The sequence below is a fragment of the Hyperolius riggenbachi genome, chromosome 3 (assembly GCF_040937935.1).
Source record: "Hyperolius riggenbachi isolate aHypRig1 chromosome 3, aHypRig1.pri, whole genome shotgun sequence".
NCBI lineage: Eukaryota > Metazoa > Chordata > Amphibia > Anura > Hyperoliidae > Hyperolius > Hyperolius riggenbachi.
This window is the reverse complement of record NC_090648.1, coordinates 221,478,504-221,498,273: the sequence shown is the minus strand read 5'-3', so window position 1 is coordinate 221,498,273 and position 19,770 is coordinate 221,478,504. Positions and strand designations below refer to the sequence as shown.

At 42.7% G+C, this 19,770-nt stretch overlaps 1 protein-coding gene across 8 annotated transcripts in view; it reads left to right on the top strand.

Moving 5' to 3' along the window:
* The window catches only part of HERC1 (HECT and RLD domain containing E3 ubiquitin protein ligase family member 1), a 193,207-nt gene that overhangs the window by 128,585 nt on the left and 44,852 nt on the right, over window positions 1–19,770 (top strand). For all 8 annotated transcript variants that reach the window (XM_068275796.1, XM_068275797.1, XM_068275795.1 and 5 more), the window contains exons 46-53: window positions 28–296; window positions 1,990–2,042; window positions 2,121–2,321; window positions 2,494–2,668; window positions 2,981–3,254; window positions 3,861–4,074; window positions 7,444–7,649; window positions 12,192–12,319. In XM_068275796.1, the coding sequence (XP_068131897.1) occupies window positions 28–296; window positions 1,990–2,042; window positions 2,121–2,321; window positions 2,494–2,668; window positions 2,981–3,254; window positions 3,861–4,074; window positions 7,444–7,649; window positions 12,192–12,319 (1,520 nt within the window). The remainder of the gene's footprint in view (window positions 1–27; window positions 297–1,989; window positions 2,043–2,120; window positions 2,322–2,493; window positions 2,669–2,980; window positions 3,255–3,860; window positions 4,075–7,443; window positions 7,650–12,191; window positions 12,320–19,770) is intronic.

Genomic DNA, 19,770 nt, shown 5'->3' with positions numbered 1-19,770 from the left:
CACACAATGTATCTACTTCCTTCACAGCACGTGTGCGAGACAGATGAACGAGAGGAGGTTGTAATCTGCGAGCTGTGTGAGGCAAGCGTGCTCAGCTTCAATCAGCACATGCGAAGGTACCATCCAGGCTGTGGCCACAGTGCAAACCGCCAGGGATATCGCAGTAATGGCTCTTATGTTGATGGATGGTTTGGTGGGGAGTGTGGTAGTGGGAATCCTTATTATCTGTTGTGTGGCAGTTGCCGGGAGAAGTACCTCAGCCAAAAGAGCAAGCGCAAAGCAACGGCATCAGAAAAGTGAGTATGAAAATGAACTTTTTGCCTTATTGTAACTTTGCAATGTCCTTAATTCATTTAACCACTTGCTGCTTTCAGCAGAGTAGCCATTGTAACTTGAGAGCTAGTGTGGTCGTGTTTGCTTTCTTTGAATTCTGAACTTGCAGGCGAGCAGGGGGTGTTGGCTCACCCTTGTCATTGCCTCTGGCTGTTGTGCTTGGCCACACCTCTTGTCCCTCTCTTGCCCAGCTCAAGGAAAGCTGCAATGAGCAACAACAGTCCCACTAAAATTCAGGTATTTGGACTTATTATATTATCCAGATACTGCTAGATGGGGGTTGGCCAATAGGCTTATAAAAAGTTTGACTGACTTTAATGGAAAAAATCAATAGGCTTATAAAAAGTTTGACTGACTTTAATGGAAAAAATGCTATTCCAGTCATTGAGATGCGTTTAGTGTGGAGATTCAGATTGTTGCAAGTGACTATGACTGCTTTTTTTATAAAAGCAATTGTACTTTCACGTAAAACTCTTTTCTGCCTTCTGAAATAAACAACTTGCTGCTGGTAATCCTATGGCTGCGTTACTATCTAAAGGTGGGCACTAACGATACAATTTTCGGAACTATCGTTCATAAACTATTCTTCATATGAACGATCAAAAAGGATCATTTGTGACCATTAATCGAAAAATGCGCCTAAACAATCCGATCAGATTAATGAAATCAATCCGAATTTCAAATTGATCCCATCAGTCTGATCGGATTGGTTAGGAGATTTTCGTCATTGGTCCCAAATGATCCTTTCCGATCGCTCATACGATGAATCATTTGTAAACGATCATTCGGCAAATTGTATATTTAGTGGCCACCTTTCAGTGCTCACCTAGCACAAGCATCCAATGTTCAGACTTGTTTTGTGTCTTTCTAATGAAATCACAGTTTGTTATAGCCATAACATTTTGCAGTGTATGCATGATCTGACTTCCCTTTTTTCCATATACTGTAGAAAAGAGAGAAATCGAGAGCCCAATATGGTGTAGTATGTCAGAGATACGAAGGGAAATGAATAAGTGAGATGGTTATACTCACAAACATGGGTTACCGCTCAGGCAACCACTGTATAGGCAGGTGAGGAGATTAGACCTGTCCTCACTCAGGATTAAGAAGTCGCTCTCTGTAGATCAGAAAAAATGGGGTAGGGTCACCCCTCCACCTGGGGTGGACTCAAGTATACTGGTAGGTGATCAGAGGCGCCAGCAGAATAAAATTAATATAAAATTGTTAAAAATTGCCGGGAGGGAAAGTGGTGGACTTCCCCTCAATAATTAGACACCAAGGTCTGTCATCAAATCAAACGAATACATTTATTCAATAGTACCCCCATTGAATAAATGTATTCGTTTGATTTGATGACAGACCTTGGTGTCTAATTATTGAGGGGAAGTCCACCACTTTCCCTCCCGGCAATTTTTAACAATTTTATATTAATTTTATTCTGCTGGCGCCTCTGATCACCTACCAGTATATCCCTTTTTTCCATGTACGTTGTATGTTTTTTGTCTTAACTGTAGAGATGTGTAGAATTATATAATTTAATAATCATGATCTAGCAATATTACATAATTTTACCTTGGTTCCTTTTTCGTCATTTACCTCTACGTTTTTTAAAACGGACATGTGATGAGACTTTTGATTCCTAATTCTGTGATTTAGGTATAAAGGACATGCTCCTGATTTGATTGGCAAGCAAGACAGTGTGTATGAAGGTAATTACAATTTTCTCATAATCCTGAATCAACCTCATTTTATTAGGAAGTATTTGTAACTTTGTTATGCACTAACAGAAGACTGGGACATGCTGGATGTTGATGAGGATGAGAAACTCACTGGAGAAGAAGAGTTTGAGTTGCTTGCTGGACCTCTTGGCCTCAGTGACCGCAGGATTGTTCCTGAGCCAGTGCAGTTCCCTGACAGTGACCCACTGGGGGCTTCTGTAGCCATGGTAACAGCCACCAACAGCATGGAGGAAACACTAATGCAAATAGGTACCTTGGGTTGTGGGTTGAAATCACTTTCTGTTTTCCCAGGTGAAAGGAGGAAGGGTACATTGCAGTGGTGTGCACACTCTGGTGAAATATTCAATGTCCAGTAGCTTTTAGGTGTTGGATTGTTTAATTATTATTACTGTCTACTTACCATCTTGTATCTCCTTTCCAGGCTGCCAAGGTGCTCTGGAAAAGAGCTCGTCAGGTCGGATAACTCTAGGAGAGCAGGCAGCAGCTCTTGTAAACCCACATGACCGTGTCATGGCATTACGCAGGGTAATAGCTGCTGCCCAGGTGCTTCTGGCACGAACCATGGTGATGCGTGCTCTCTCACTACTGTCTGTTAGGTGTGTGCTTTTCTCTTACATATAAAAACCTTGCTATGGCTGGTATGGTGGGTGCACTTGCACTCTGTAAGGGAATGATTGAGCAAAGAGGAACAAAGGGGCAGAAGGCCAAAAAGGGGGGAGATTGCTAGAGTAATTTCACAGATCTGGATAAAAGTGGTGCAGAAATAATGACATGTCACCTAACATACCAGCCGTATCTTTGTTATTGTTTTGGCAGAGGTTTCCTGAAAATGTGTGCTGTTATTATTCAAGGTACCATGTACTTTCTGTCATTGTAAAAATGCCCTCCTCTTCTTGTTTGTTTTCCAGTGGGTCTAGTTGCAGCCTTGCTGCAGGACTGGAGTCTCTTGGCCTAACTGACATACGCACTTTAGTACGTCTCATGTGCCTGGCTGCTGCAGGGAGAGCCGGCCTCTCCACCAGCCCTTCAAACACTCTGGCTAGTTCTGCTGATCGCACACGTGGTCTACACAGCAAGACCAGCAAACCCATCTCCTGCCTTGCTTATCTGAGTACAGCCGTTGGCTGCCTGGCATCCAGTACTCCCAGTGCAGCCCGACTTCTTGTTCAGCTTTGTACTCAGGTTAGAAATGTTATATTTTTTTTTACATTTCAGCTCTTGTGTATATATATTTTTGTTTTGTGTGTTTCATATATATTGAAATGGGTTGTATTTTTAAGAAACGTATGTATAGTAACTGGTGAGGAATAACCACAATTCTTGTAAAAGCTAGTTTAACTAAGAAGAAGGGTGCAGCAATGCTTTTTCATTGTATAAACTATTGAAAAATAACTACCATAACCTTTTGGGGCAGAAATGTGGATATGGGATATCTTAGAGATGAAAATGCCAATTGTACCATGTCTGCGACTTATTGAGTCGCTGTCCTGTGACGGCATGCACTACACAGGTGCTTTTACACTAAATGGTAGCATAGGGGAACTTGCACATTTTAAAACTAGTCTATCTGCTATGACCGCTCCCGTATTACTCTTCTAACAGGTTCCCTTTCATAGACATTGTTAACTGAATAATACTGGTTAAAGCGTTTTAAATGCTATGCTGTAATACAAGTCCAGGACTCTTACCATTGCATGACACTTGCTAAACTGTGCATTAGCGAACTGCGGCTGCCTGACAGCAGTTTAACTTGGTGACATTTTTTGTTTTTTTCTTATGTTACGACAGAATTTGATATCCGCAGCAACTGGTGTGAATTTAACTACTGTGGATGACCCAGTGCAGAGGAAATTCTTACCTAGCTTTCTACGGGGTATTGCTGAAGAAAATAAACTTGTTACTTCACCCAATTTTGTGGTGACCCAGGCACTTGTAGCACTACTTGCAGACAAAGGGGCTAAGCTGAGGCCAAACTACGACAAGGCTGAGATGGAGAAGAGAGGTAAAATGGCTTGATGGCAACAGTGTATAGTGGAAACACCTGATACCAGGCTGTAAGAGTCATCGTTTCATGCTTAATGACAAATTTTAATGTTCTATGTGTTTATATTGGGGGAGTTTTTTTTGGGCTTGAATAAACTGCAGTTTACACTATGAGTAGTGTCAGAATCAGTATCGCGTTCATTTGCCAAGTACAACGTTCTACACAGAATTGCTTATGGTTCACATGGCATAGGCAAATATACATAGACGTATACTTCTGTACTTCAGTAAGCAGACCCTCGAGGGGGGTGTAGCAGTCTCATTGGTGATGACACATTTTCTTAAAGGACTTACGAGCTGAAATGAAAAAAAAAAAGTTAATTACCTTAGTGCACTGTTAGACCTCTGTGTAGACGATCAGTGCCTCCCTTGTACTTTCCAGACCCCCTGTTATTTTAATCCTCTTATCATTATATGGCCCCGACTCAGCCCAGGGTTGCCTTATCTCTGTGTACTACATTTGCGCTTTAAAATCCCTCTGCCTGCTTAGTTCAAATAGAAGTGGCTGCGTAGGATTACAGCCCTGCCCGCAGCTCATCCTCACTCCGTACACTGAGTCATAAGTCATGTGGGCGTCACCACATGACCTCCCACATGACTGACTTCACTTCAAGCCAGCCGTGCCCCCTCAGCATAGAACAGAAGCGCTGAGAGAGGAAGAAGGTAACCTAGTAACAGCATTTGTTTACAGGAGATTTGCAGTGTAAGTAATTGAATTCAAAATCATTTATAACTGATGGGGGACATTTTATTATCATGTAAAATAGCGTGGCAACATTTATTTATGAAAAAAAAAATGTAAAAAAAATAAATGTTATGACTCAGTGTACGGAGTGAGGATGAGCTGCGGGCAGGGCTGTAATCCTACGCAGCCACTTCTATTTGAACTAAGCAGGCAGAGGGATTTTAAAGCAACGATTGTAGTACACAGAGATAAGGCGACCCTGGGCTGAGTTGGGGCCATATAATAAGAGGATTAAGATAACAGGGGGTCTGAAAAGTACAAGGGAGGCACTGATCGTCTACACAGAGGTCTAACAGTGCACTAAGGTAATTAACTTTTTTTTTTTCAGCTCGTAAGTCCTTTAAAGGAATACTATCGATTGAAACGACTTTTTTTTTTTTTTAATACTCTATATTAGTGTACACATTACCACTAGTGCTAGTGGCACTTTATTTATTCACCCGGGTCTCTCTCTCGCTATCCCTGCTTAAAAATTCATTTCTCACACAGCTCATAGTAGTTTGGGTCACCCTGAGCTGCTTGGTTACTCTGTCACACAGCTCACAAATATATGTCACTGTGTCACTCACAGCATGCAGGAGACATGAGGAGAAATAGGCTGATCTGAGGTGGTAACAGGTAACTAAATGAGCTGTAAAATTGTTGGAATATAACTAGCTATAACACTAGTCTGTGTTTACACTCAGACCGGTTGCCTGGCTGCCTGCTTGAGGCGATTCACTCCAGGCTGCATCCACTTTACAAGCTGCTGAGAGGAGCAGACCACTGTTTACAATTAGCATTATTAGTATCTTTATCAGTCAAGAGAAGCAAAGATAATAAACACACATTGCTCGAATCTTTAACCCCTTACCACCATATCAACAAGATTCTTTCAGCAAGGCGATAATTAAACTATAAACTGAGGAGTTGATAGCAACTCCCCTGTGCAGAGACATGTATCCAACACTGACGCCAAAACTGACGGAGGATTTTACAGCTGAGAGGAACAGCTGTGTGAGGAATCAAATTGCTCCTAGTACTTGTCCTAATGTGTGCTACAACATACAGCATTTAAAAATAAATGCATACATAGATAGTATGCCTTTAATGTGTGGCTTTGCAAAAAGGGTGAGAGTGGTATTAAAGATATGTGCTATGTTCCCCTTTTGTGTCTCTCTGAGGTATCCCTGCATCAGTTTTCTTAAGAAAGTGTAAAGAGAAGTAGGGCTGTTGGCTGCATCTCTCTCCTGGGAGTGCAGCAATGTTGGGTAAACTTTTGCACTACCTAATAATGGAGGTTACTGCTTATAAACCCACTCTATTTGATTGCTGACATTGTTTGCTGTTACTACTGACTTTATCACAAATAGGTGATACTGGAAACCAAACAAGCTGTTAAGATGACTGATAGCATAAGTATAGAGAAGAGAAGGGATCTGAGGAGCCTTTAGATGCTCCACAAGGGAGAGGATGTGGGGTAGAGGTGATCCTGGGATGTGCAACTGTGAAGGTCCTACCTTTTAGGTAGGAAGAAAGCCAGGGATGCAAGATCCTGAATGAGGAGGATGGTCTGTTGTGTCAAAAACTGAAGAGAGATTGAGAAGCAGGAGTAGCCTTGAGATTTAGCTGTTCATAAGTCATTGATCAATTCTACTAGGGCTGTTTTCACTGAGTGACTGGGGTAGAACCCAGAATAGGTTTTACAATGTGGTGGCACACAAATGTATAAGCAAACATATCTCTCCAGTAGTTAATAGGGGAGGGTAGTAAAGAGATAGGCCAGTTGTTTGGAAGGGCAGTAGTGTCCAAAGAGGGCTTTTTCCTATATTTATTGTATAAGGGCTTGCTTGAACGTGGATGGGAAAATACCTGGAGATGCATAGGTTGAAGAGGGACGTATACAGCAGGTGTTGTGGATGAGAAAATGTGAAGAATGAGGTGAGAGGGAATAGGAGTGAAGGGACAGGTGGTGGGATGTGATTTAGAGATGTGAGGGTGTTTTAAACTGAGAGTGTGCAGACAAAGAAGTAAAATTTGGGGTCTGTACTATATGTATGGACTAGGCTGACAAGTGAAGTAGTTTCTTATGTTAATTTTAACTTTGAAAAAAGAGAGAAAGTCCTTGGCTGAAATGCATAGGGTAGGAGAATGGGAGACTGGAGTAGGGAGTTTAAAGTAGTAAAAAGCTGTCTGGGATTGTGGACTATAGAAATATGGTAGTTTGGCCACTGAGAGTGACTGAGTTTATGTAGAGCTTGTTTGAAAGTTTGGAAATGCTCAAATTGTTCAGATTCCAGCAGTGTTCAGCTACTTGGGAGCAGTGCTTCAGTACTTTTAATATGCTCAGTAAGCCTGGGCAGACTGTGGGCATGGTGATGGCAGGAGCAATAGAATCCAAGACAGATCGTGTTCAGCTGCTAGCTCTGGGTGAGAAAAAGACGGTAAAATTACCAAGAGATGCAGGGAGACTGGAAGGGCCTGTAGATATTTGTGCAAGTGTGTGGTCAGACAAGATGAAATTCAAGGTGAAATTGAGTAAGTTATAGTCAGAATATTGTCAGTTGTTCTGAAGTATCTCACCTTTCTCTTGTGCCACTGTAGGTCCTTTGGAATTGGCTAATGCTCTGGCTGCCTGCTGCCTCTCTTCACGATTGTCTTCCCAACACAGACAATGGGCTGCTCAGCAGTTGGTGCGCACTCTTGCTGCTCATGATAGGGATAATCAGACTGCCCCACAGACTCTTGCAGATATGGCTGGAGACTTGCGTAAATGTTCTTTCACTAAACTGGAGGCACATCAAAACAGGGTGAGTTTATTTTCTTTACATAATGGCATCGCCCAGACTATCTGTATTGTCCTTAATGTTAAAACCTTTCCAACCAGAGAGTGAGGTGAATTAAGATTATCACTTTAACTGGAGTTGCTTATAAATCTCCAGTGGTCAAAGATTGTATTTTCCCTCCAAAATGTAAGATATTCTGTCACTTTTTCTCTCTGGCACAGGAAATGAGGGAAATGCTCCCCATTAGGGAATTGGTTTAAGAACCACCGGTAACACAATACAGGTAATAAGCAGTATGACACACAATACCTGATTGTACTCTGGAGTAGTAGTCCAAGTAATTCAAGTTGACATTCTGTGAGCAGGATGCATGATCAGGTAGGATACACAAGGAGGTAGGGCACGGCCACAGGCTTACAATCTAATGTGAAGAGGTGACCTGATAGGAGGGGGGGAATGTATTGGGAGGTTCTCGGCAGAGAGAGTTAGGGCATCAACTAGGTGGAGTAGGCCTTTAAAGAGAGTCTGAAGCCTCCCAAAAAACATGTTTTTACTTTAAAGAACTCTTTAACATGAATGCCCTAGCTGAAACGCCGCATCCCTGCGGCTGAACACTCAAATCGCCCCAGACTCACAGGGGCAAATTTCGGGGCTCCTTTCGTGTAGAGGCAGAGCTTTGTGCAGTAGCTCTGCCTCTAATCGCGTCAATTTGCGCTGATCTCCACCTCCTCCCACCACTCTGTCGTCTTTCACTGAGAGGGGCGGGGAGAGGCTGCGATCAGCTCAGATTGACGCGAATGGAGGCAGAGCTACAGCCCAAAGCTCTGCCTCCCTTGGGCAGCAAAATCCACGACCTGGAAAGTGTTTAGCCGCAAGGATGCAGCGTTTCAGCTAGGGCATTAATGTTAAAGAGGTCTTTAAAGTAAAAACGTGTTTTTTGGGAGGCTTCAGAGTCTCTTTAAGAGGTAAGCTTTTAGGGCCAGTTTGAAGGTGCTGAAGGAGGGGCAAGCCTGATCGGCAGTGGGAGGAATTTCCACAGGATGGGGGTGGCTTTAGTGAAGTCTTGTAGTTGTGCATGGGAGTGCAAGATGCATAGGGTGATTAGGAGGAGGTCGTTGGAGTGGAGTGGGTGGCCAGATATGTAACTGCTGACCAGGTCAGAGATGTAGGTGGGGCAGGACTAATGTATAGATGTGTAGGCCAGGCATAGTATCTTATGCTGAGGATACACGGTACGTTTTGTACCGTGTATCGAGCCGCTCGATAGTTTCCGGCGCGTCCCCGCGGGCGCCCGGATAGATTCCCACTCGTCCCCGCAAGCGGCTTCTTATCTTGCGCTCGTTTCTTCTATTGTCCTGCCCGCCGGTATCGAGCGCGGAATCGATCCAGCGGGGTATCGGACATGTCGGAAATTATCAATCGAGCCATCAAAGGCTTGATTGATTAAAAAAAGAACCTACCTTGTGTCCCCAGCATAAAAGCTACAGTTGTTCAAAATTATTCAACCCCCACTTAAACTGAGTGTTTTGGCCAGTTTGACATTGATTTTGGTCATTTCAGTCATCTTCTTTACAATTAAATCAAAGAGGCACTTGTAAGTCAGACAAATATAACATAACATTTATAATGAAATAACCACAAATGTCTTTTCTGTGCTCACGTCATTATCAGTTTTATTCAACCCCCAAGTGACATTAATAATAATAATAATAATAATAATCCAAACATTTATATAGCGGTTTTCTCCTGTCTGATTCAAAGCGCTCAAGAGCTGCAGCCACTGGGACGCGCTCAAGAGGCCACTCTGCAGTGTTAGGGAGTTTTGCCTTGAACGCCTTACTGAATAGGTACTTACCCTAGCCAGGATTCGAACCCTGGCCTCCCATGTCAAAGGCAGTGCCCTTAACCAGTACTCTATTCAGCCACATTCATTCTTAGTACAACATCCTTTTCCAGTTATAACAGCTTTTAAACGTGAAGCATAGCTTGACACAAGTGTCTTGCAGCGATCTACGGGTATCTTAGCCCATTCTTCATGGGCAAAAGCCTCCAGTTCAGTCACATTCTTAGGCTTGCGCTCTGCAACTGCTTTCTTTAAAGGGATACTGTAGGGGGTCGGGGGAAAATGAGCTGAACTTACCCGGGGCTTCTAATGGTCCCCCGCAGACATCCTGTGTTGGCGCAGCCACTCACCGATGCTCCAGCCCCGCCTCCAGTTCACTTCTGGAATTTCTGACTTTAAAGTCAGAAAACCACTGCGCCTGCACGCCCGTGTCCTCGCTCCCGCTGATGTCAACAGGAGTGTATTGCGCAGACACAGACCATACTGGGCCTGCGCTGTGCGCTCTTGATGACATCAGCGGGATCGAGGACACGGCAACGCAGGCGCAGTGGTTTTCTGACTTTAAAGTCTGAAATTCCAGAAGTGAACCGGAGGCGGGGCCGGAGCATCGGTGAGTGGCTGCGCCAACACAGGATGTCTGCGGGGGACCGTTAGAAGCCCCGGGTAAGTTCAACTCATTTTCCCCTGACCCCCCCTACAGTATCCCTTTAAGACCCACCAGAGGTTCTCAATCGGATTTAAGTCTTGTGACTGCAATGGCCACTCCAAACTGTTCCAGCCTTTAATCTGCAACCTTGCTCTAGTGAATTTTGAGGTATGCTTGGGATCATTGTCCTGTTGAAAGGTCCAACGTCTCCCAAGCCTCAGGTTTATGATGGACTGCATCACATTTTTCATCCAATATCTCCTGGTACTGAAGGAGAATTCATGGTACCTTGCACACGCTGAAGCTTCCCTGTACCTGCAGAAGCAAAACCGCCCCAAAGCATGATTGACCCCCCGCCATGCTTCACAGTAGGCAAGGTGTTCTTTTCTTCATAGGCCTTGTTCTTTCTCCTCCAAACATAGCGTTGATCCATGGGCCCAAACAGTTCTAATTTTGTTTCATCAGTACACAGAACATAAAACAAAATTAGAACTGTTTGGGCCCATGTAATGTGACTGAACTGGAGGCTTTTGCCCATGAAGAATGGGCTAAGATACCCGTAGATCGCTGCAAGACACTTGTGTCAAGCTATGCTTCACGTTTAAAAGCTGCTATAACTGGAAAAGGATGTTATACTAAGTACTAAGAATGAATGTCACTTTCGGGGTTGAATAAAACTGATAATGATGTGAGCACAGAAAAGACATCTGTGGTTATTTCATTATAAATGTTATGTTCTATTTGTCTGACCTACAAGTGCCTCTTTGATTTAATTGTAAACAAGATGACTAAAATGATCAAAATCCATGTCAAACTGGCCAAAACACTCAATTTCAGTGGGGGTTGAATAATTTTGAACACAACTGTAATTGTGAAGAGGATTGGGAGCGAGTGGATGGATTTGCATAGTGAAGTTGTGGCGACTGAGCAGTGTGAGGAGTAGATAGTAGATTAGTCTGGCTGCTGCGTTCACAATGGATTTTAGGAGGGCAACGCGGCTCAGAGGGAGTCCTTACAGGTGGGTGTTGCAGTAGTCATAGCTTCAACTTCTTCCATGTTGCTGTACAGATAAATACAGAAAAAAGAGTGACATGAACATTGGCAATATGAATGAAACACAGTACTGTAGAAAGATAGAGCAGGAGAAGAGGCTCTGCCTTGCCCACTTATTTTAGTCTAATGGGATAATGAGTAGGTATTAGAGGCAAATGGTGTGGATGGGGGTGTTGGAAAGAGTTATAAGAGAGGAATGATGTGCTTGGTGTGTAACTTGATTAGAAGCAAGCAGTTATGGTTTAATAACCTACTAAAATGGTAAGTTATAGGCTTTCCTGAAAAGTGAATTCTTAGGCTCTGTTTGAACATTACAAAAGTTGAACTAAAGCCTTATACACGTGCTAGATGGTTCTCGGCTAAGGGGGTTCTCAGGGGCACTCTGACAAGAATCTAGCATTTGTATGACGGCCAACTACATAAGACGCTGTACACATGCCTTAATTCCACTTTGAGCGTTAAGCCTCGTACACACATTACTTTCACCTGTAAGTAGTAATGAAGAGAACAATGGCCATGCGCTTGGTCAATATTACCTAGCAGCCCAGGTCTCTTGCCGACACATCGTGGCTGCAGTACATATGCTACAATCTCAGCAGAGACGGCCTACTGAGGCCACTTTGGCCGAGAACCAGCTGGCATTTGTACAAAGCAATACATGGTCTCTAGGAGCTGATTTGAAGAAGTTCACACCAGGCCCTGTGAACAGGATGGCTGCTGTCTGGCTTGCATCATTATGATGTTTAAACTATATAAGAGGGTGTAGCTCAGACTTATCAATCTGGCAGGATTTCAGCCTATACCATGTTAAGTCTGTGGTACAGAAAGTGATTGGTGATGGGCTGCTAATGAGGTATCTTTAGAAGTGATTTACCGTATTTGACATTGACTTACATACAGATAAAAATAAATTCTCTGATAAGTTTCCTCACCAGAAATCACAAAACATTTCTGTGTAAATTATGGAAGTGCTTGTATATTACTTAGTTAATGGTTCCTTTGTGACTCTTTTATTGTTGTTCAGGTGATCACCTCGGTGTGGTGTAACAAGAAGGGGTTACTGGCTACCAGTGGTAGTGATGGGACTGTGAGGGTGTGGAATATCTCCAGAAACCAGTATTCCTTGCAGCAGACTTGTATCTTCCAGAAACCGTAAGTGGTGCCTTGCACAGCTCTCTCTTCACAAATGTTCTCCATCCGTATATTTTTGTTATATTGGGAGTGAGGAAAAAAGTAGATAATTAGTAGTACAAACAGAATCCATGATACATTTCTCTCTAATGTGATTGTGCACTTGTAGTTTGTCCTGCCCTTCTCCTTCGAGAAGGCAAGAATGCACTTCTGGGCTTTTATTACAGGATGACAGTACCCCATACAAAAATGGAACTAAACCTTACAAACCAAACTATTCCACAAATATCATCTGCCAGGGCTGATGGTGGTAAAAAAAAAAAAAAGTATGGCGACAATATTAACCACTGCAGCTTTCAGTCGTGTTTCACTTTATGCATCCAAGCAATTTTCACCTCCCATTCATTCGCCTATACCTTTATCACTACTTATCACAATGAACAGATCTATATCTTGATACAAATAAAGTACACAGTGTGGCGCCTATGAAAAATACAGCTGCTAGACCTAGATGGGGTGACCCCAACACCCCTATTGTTTTTTATTGTTTACCATTTTTTATTGATCTATATCTTGTTTTTTTCCGCCACCAATTAGGCTTTCTTTGGGTGGTACATTTTGCTAAGAGCTACTTTACTGTAAAAGCATTTTACCAGGAAGAATAAGAAATTATAGTTTTAAATTATTATAGTTTTAAAATAATACCGTCTTTCCCCAAAAATAAGACAATGTCTTATATGAATTTTTGCTCTAAAATATGTGCTAGGGCTTATTTTCAGGGGATCTCTTATATTTCTATTAGGAAGTGTCAGCAGAACATTTCCTGTTCCTTTGTATTGTGATGTTCATGGATTTGAAGGTATGCTACTGTACTGATCAGGCACCTGACCTGTCTTCCCTGCACACAGCTGATAACCTTGCTGTCAGCTGGGATGACAGGACTGGTGCCCGATCAGCACTGCACTGCTGTGTCCCCGCTTGCTGGCTGCCTCTAACTGCAGCTGGGGCTTATTTACAGGGTAGGGCTTATATTTCAAGCATGCTCAAAATTCCAGCTAGGGTTTATTTTCAGGGTAGGTCTTCTTTTCAGGGAAAGAGGGTACATGCCTCCATAATTAAAATCCACGTATTGTATTTGCCTAATAGTCCCAGGTATTAGAGCATTTAAATTATGTCCCTATCACAATGTATGGTGACAATATTTTATTTGGAAATAAAAGTGCATTTTCTCAGTTTTGCATCCATGGATATTTATTTTTGTTCATTGTAATTTTTTTACATTTTATTTGGGTATTTTTTGGGAGGGTGGGATGTAAATAGTAATTTTTTTAATGTAAATATGTGTTTATTTTTTTTTTTAAATAGGAGCTGTCAGCCATACTATCTCAGGAAAAAAAAACAAATCTATAAGTAGATAAATACTTGCTCTACTTGCATTACACATGTATTGCACTGTCCACGTTATGATTCCTGTGAATTTTATAAAGGAAAAGTAGAGAATCCTATTCTAGACAGTTTCCATATTTACTGTGGCTGTTTTGAAGCCAATTGTGATGTAATATCCACCCTTAGTCTCCTCTGCCTGATTTGCCCGCCCTTCACTATAGAAAGTGCATTGTTTCAGCCTGAGAAATGTTGGCCAATCAGAGAGGAACAGAAGTGTGGGAGGGGAAAACAGGAGGGAAAGAGGCTTCAGCCAATCAGGCTGCATTAGTTAAGTCTGAGGGGAAGTAGCGAAGCAAATAAAGACAACCCAGCATGCCCTGCAACTTCTCTTTTGTGTACCAAATTTTCTGTGTACCAAATAAGTCAGGTAAACTGGGGAATGATAATTTATCAACAAGAAAAGTAATAGTGATTTTAACTTTTGGATTGCCTGATTAGCATCCGTATTACTTGTTTACCAGATAAAAATAAATAATTGATTTCTGATTTTATGCCCGACAGTTACTCTTTAAATGTAGATGTAGTTTTACTATTTGGCCACAAGATGGCAATGATGAGTTTGTTTACATTACGTCACTCTAAGCGTAACATGTACGCTTAGAGGGACGTAAGGCAGAAAGAGTGAGGCTTCCGAGAGAAGCCGTCGCTTTTTCTGCCTGGGAAAGGGATCAATGATTCCCTGGCTAGCGAACTGCGGCCCGGGAGCGCACGTGGTCGCGGGAGCGCACATGCGGCCTTTTGGACGTATGTTATACATCCAAAAGGCCAAAGTAGCTAATAATAATAAAAAAGTATAGCAACAGGTGTATTTTTTCCATTTTGTGAGTCTGGTTTTCTCATTGTGCAAAAATAACAGTGATATACCCTCATGACATACATATTTAACCAGTTCGGCCTTTCTGGACGAGCTTTCTCGTCCAGAAAGGCACTGCTGCTTTCAATGCATGGTGCGCGCGATCGGGCGCGCGCCCTGCCGCTAGCCCCCCGATCAGTGAATGGGAATATAATTCCCATTCACCGATCTAACTTCCCCGTAGAAATACCGACGCTTTCTCTCCAGAGAGCGTGGTATTTCTGCCCCCAGGAAACAACTCCTCTGAATTTTGGTTCCTGGATGCGAGATCGTTCGCATCCAGGACTTTTCTCACTGTGGCCAAATAGTAAACTGCACCCACATACATTTTTAATTAAAGAATTTGCTTATTTTACATGTAAAATAAGCAGTTTCCCTCCCACACCAAAAATTACCCACATACATTTTTTATTAAAAAAAATAAATAAAAAAAATACAATTAAAAAAAAAAAAAAAAAAAAAGCATAGTTACCCAAGGGTCTAAACTTTTTAAATATACATGTCAAGAGAGTATGTTATTATATTTAAAATTATAAGCTTATAAATAGTGATGGACGCAAATTGAAAAAATGCACCTTTATTTCTAAATGAAATATCGGCACCATAAATTGTGATAGGGACATCGTTTAAATGGTGTAATTAACAGGACAGATGGGCAAATAAAATACATGGGTTTTAATTACGGTAGCGTATATTAATTTCAAACTATAATGGCCAAACACTGAGAAATAATGAATTTTTTTCATTTCTTTCTTAATCTTCCTGTTAAAATGGACTTAGAAAAAAATAATTCTTAGCAAAATGTAGTACCCAAAGAAAGCCTAATTAGTGGCGGAAAAAACAAGATATAGATCAATTCATTGTGATAAGTAGCAATAAAGTTATAGGTGAATGAACGGGAGGTGAACGTTGCTCGGATGCATGAGATTTTTGGCACTGAACCGGTTAAAAAGCTAATTCTCTAATGTGACAATTTGCGTATTGTCTTTTAAATTCTGTCACTTAAGTTTTATTTTTATTTTTTTGGTTTTGGTTTTTCGTTTTTACAATTGTTTTACATGGGGGCAGGAAGGCAGCAGAATGGATTGATAGACAGGCTGTAGGGATAGGAAACCCCATTTTATTGTTTTTATTTTTTTTTTTTTACATAATCTTTATTTATCTCTTTTTCCACAAAACATCTTTTACACATTTATACATATTACACATCCAATAAATAGTTAAACTCATCACGGCAAGTATAGGTTCCCATCTGTCTCAGAGAGAGCTACTTGTTATTTATACCCCTCGTTCCTACACCTATGGTATAATCCGTGCCAATACCATATCTCTCCCCAATCTCAAGGTCGGCTCTAGCATTGCTTCGACTCTTCCCTTTTATTCTATTCCATTCTAGTCTTGCCGTGAAAAATACTCCCTTTAGGAGTCCCTCTTTTCTCCCCAGTTTACTAGGAGGGATCACCTAAATTCCAACCTCAGTTGCCAAACAAATCACTCATCCCAATCATACATGCCCACTCCCCATCATCTCCCTCACTCTCCATGCAATCAACCACGGAAGGGAAAGAAAAAAAAAATTTGACATTTACCCTTCCCTCTTTCCTTTCCATCAGAATTTATTCCCAAACAGAATAAAAAAAAAAAAAAAAAAAAAAAAAAAAAAAAAGGACCTCCCCTCTCCTCTCCCGTCCTCCCCCCCCCCCCCCCGGGAGGGGGGCCCGGGCCAGCCGCAGGAGGAAAACCAGCGACACGTCACCAAATATCAGGGGAGGAACCTACTCCGTCAAAGCTTGTACATAACTTTCCGTATTTTTAAATTCTATCCATTGTGCCCACACCTTCCGGAACTTCTCTGAGTGACCATGCCTCATAAGAGAGCGATCCTCCATCTTCATAATCTCTTCTACCTCCCGGATCCATTCACCTATTTTTGGGGGTTCAGCTGCCTTCCACTTTCTATAAATTAGTATCTTAATTGCATTGAGCAAATGCCTCTGGAGCATATTTTTATACTTCTTAATGCTCCATGGATTAACGTGTAGGAGGTAGAAGGCAGGGTCATCAGGCAGATCCCCTCCCACTATCCCGCTCATATAACCCCTAAGTTTTTTCCAGAAGTCCTTTAGTTCCTCACATTCCCAGAATATATGGAGGATCGTACCCTTTGCCCTGTTGCACCGCCAGCACATAGGTGAAACCTTGGGGAACATCTTATTTAGCCTATCAGGGGTCATATACCACCTTGTAAGAAACTTATAGTTTGATTCCTGGGTTTTAGACGCCATTGACGATCTATGGGCGAACAAAAGGACCTTTCTCCACTGTTCGTCTGTAAAAGACCCATCTAGGTCCCTCTCCCATTTGGCTCTTATATAATCTGCCGAGTTTGCCTCATCATTTAAAATGGTGTAAATTCTAGCAAGGGAGCCTCTATAGTTCCCCTGAGCTCTACAAAGCTCCTCAAAGGGAGCAAGGTCTCTTGAAAAGTCTCTCCTTTTACCCAGGGACTGCAAATAGTGCCTGAACTGAATCAGGCTCCATTCATCCAGCCGAGAAATTCCCAGCTGCAGCTCAATTTGTTGTTGAGGGATCCATTCTCCCCTCTCCACTAAATGCATGGCCCTCATCTCCCGTATCTCCTTCCGCCATGGGGGCCCACCTCCCGTTATCCCCCCAACCAATCTCGGATTTCCCACCAAGGGGACAAGCGGCGAGGGCCAGGGAGAAACGCCACCACGTCCTCTATACTTACCAAAGATATCAAGCGTATGGGCCATCAGTGTACCTGCTGCGTGCTTTATTTTGGGCTTATTATCAATCCACGCTATGTTGCAAATGGGGCAGTTCAATAGCTCCTGTTCCATTCCCACCCACTGTTTGATCTCCCCATGTCGCGACCAGTCCACTATGCGGGTCAACACCGCCGCCACATGGTATAGTCTAGCATTAGGCGTGGCCAATCCTCCATTTTCTTTACTCGCATATAGCAGTGTGGCCCTGACTCTGGATTTATTCCCTCTCCAGATTAATTTCAAGAACATTCTTTTAACTTGTTAAAAAAAATGTGGGGGAAGAGCAATCGGCACTGTCTGAAATAGGTATAACAGCTTCGGCATAACCGTCATTTTCAGAATACTCACTCTCCCTAACCATGAGAAGGTTCCCGCCCCCCACTCCTCCACATCTCTGCCCAATTTCTCCAAAACTGGTGGGAAGTTTCTCTGATACATTTCCTTTATCGAGGGTGTGAGCCATATCCCCAAATACTTCAACCCCTTCTGGGCCCATCTGAATGGGAAATTTTGACTAATAGATGCTATCGTATCCTGACTCAGACCCACCGCCATTGCTTCACATTTACTATAATTAATTTTAAAATTAGAGACTTCCCCATACTTAGAAAATTCCTGCAGCAAATTGGGCAGAGATACGTGGGGAGTCCTTAGAAAAAACATCAAGTCGTCGGCATAAGCTGCCACCTTATGACTAGACTTGGGCATGGCTATTTCCTGAATTCCACCACTGCTCCTAATAGAGCACAGTAGAGGTTCCAGGGAAAGCTCAAATATGAGGGGGGAAAGGGGGCACCCCTGTCGTGTCCCATTTCTTATTGAAAAGGTCTCAGATGAGACCCCATTTACACCTACTCTCGCCACTGGGGTTGAATACAGGGCCATAATTCTATCTCTCATCTTCCCTCTAATCCCAACATGCTGCAGCGTCTGATCAATAAAGTCCCAGCCCACCCTGTCAAACGCTTTCTCCCCATCAGTCGACAACAACAGGGTGGGCTGGGACTGAGTTCTGGCCCACTCAATCAGGTTCAGTGCCCTAATAGTATTGTCTCTCGCCTCCCTTGTCGGCACGAAGCCTACTTGGTCCAAATGTATGACCTTAGCAATCAATCCTGATAGCCTATTTGCGATCATCTTTGCATATATTTTGATCTCGGCATTAAGCAATGAAATCGGTCTGTAGCTCCCACAAAGTGTCGCATCTTTGCCCTCTTTAGGGATTACCACTATGTCAGATCTCAATAATTCCTGTGAGAAAGTGTGGCCGTCCGCATCTCCAGCCCCAACCCCATTGAAAAACCTGAGCATCTGAGGAGCAAGAATATCCAAGAACTCCTTGTAATATTCTGCTCCTAATCCATCAGGGCCAGGGGCCTTATTCGATGGGGACTGTTGTATTGCCTTTTTTAACTCTTCCCCAGAGAAGGGGGACTCTAGACTTTCTATGTCTTCCATCGGTATGGTGGGCATTAGGGAGTTAGTTATATAATCCTTTATTTTCTGTAATCTTTGCTCTCTAAGGAGTATCCCCGGCTTCTCTATATCGTATAACTTCCCATAGAAGTCCCTAAAAACCCGTGCGATAGACTCGCTTCTTGTATGTCTCACATTGGACCTTCCCAGGATCTGGGGAATATACAATTCTCTCTGTTGTTTTTTAAGTGATTTTGCCAGGAGTTTCCCAGTCTTATTCCCATATTCATACCATGCCCTCCTGCACTTAGCTGCCATTTCTTTTGATTTTTGAAACAGGAGAGTTTTCAACTTCTCTCTTTCCCCCTTAAGTTCTTCATAGAGAGCGGGGGAGGGTTTACGCTTATGTTTTTTATCCAGTTCCTGCACTCTATCCCATACCTCCATCATTACCTTAGAGCGTTCTTTTTTGCGCCTGGCCCCTTCCCTTATGAAAACTCCCCTTATGACACATTTATGTGCCTCCCATAAATTACATATTTTAGTCCCCTCTAGGTCATTTTCAGAGAAATAATTTTTCAGTTCCGTGCCGACAGTGGAAGCTACCCCCTCATCATACAATAATGCTTTATTCAGCTTCCACCTAAATGGGGGTCTATGCTGACCATCTAGGAACAGGTCCAGGAACACCGGAGCGTGGTCAGACACTGCAGCAGTACCGATATCCGAGCGAGGGCTCTCAGACAGTAGATTGTGGGACACAAAAAATAATCTATCCTAGTATAGGATTTATGCAAAGGTGAAAAAGTATAATCCCTATCCAAGGGGTGCTGTACCCGCCATATATCCACCAACTGCTGGCGGCGCAACAGGGCTCTAGCTCTAGCCAGCGCCTTCCTCGTCATAAAGGACCTACCTGTTGAAGCATCCAGCTCAGGATCTAAGGTCAGATTCAAGTCTCTTCC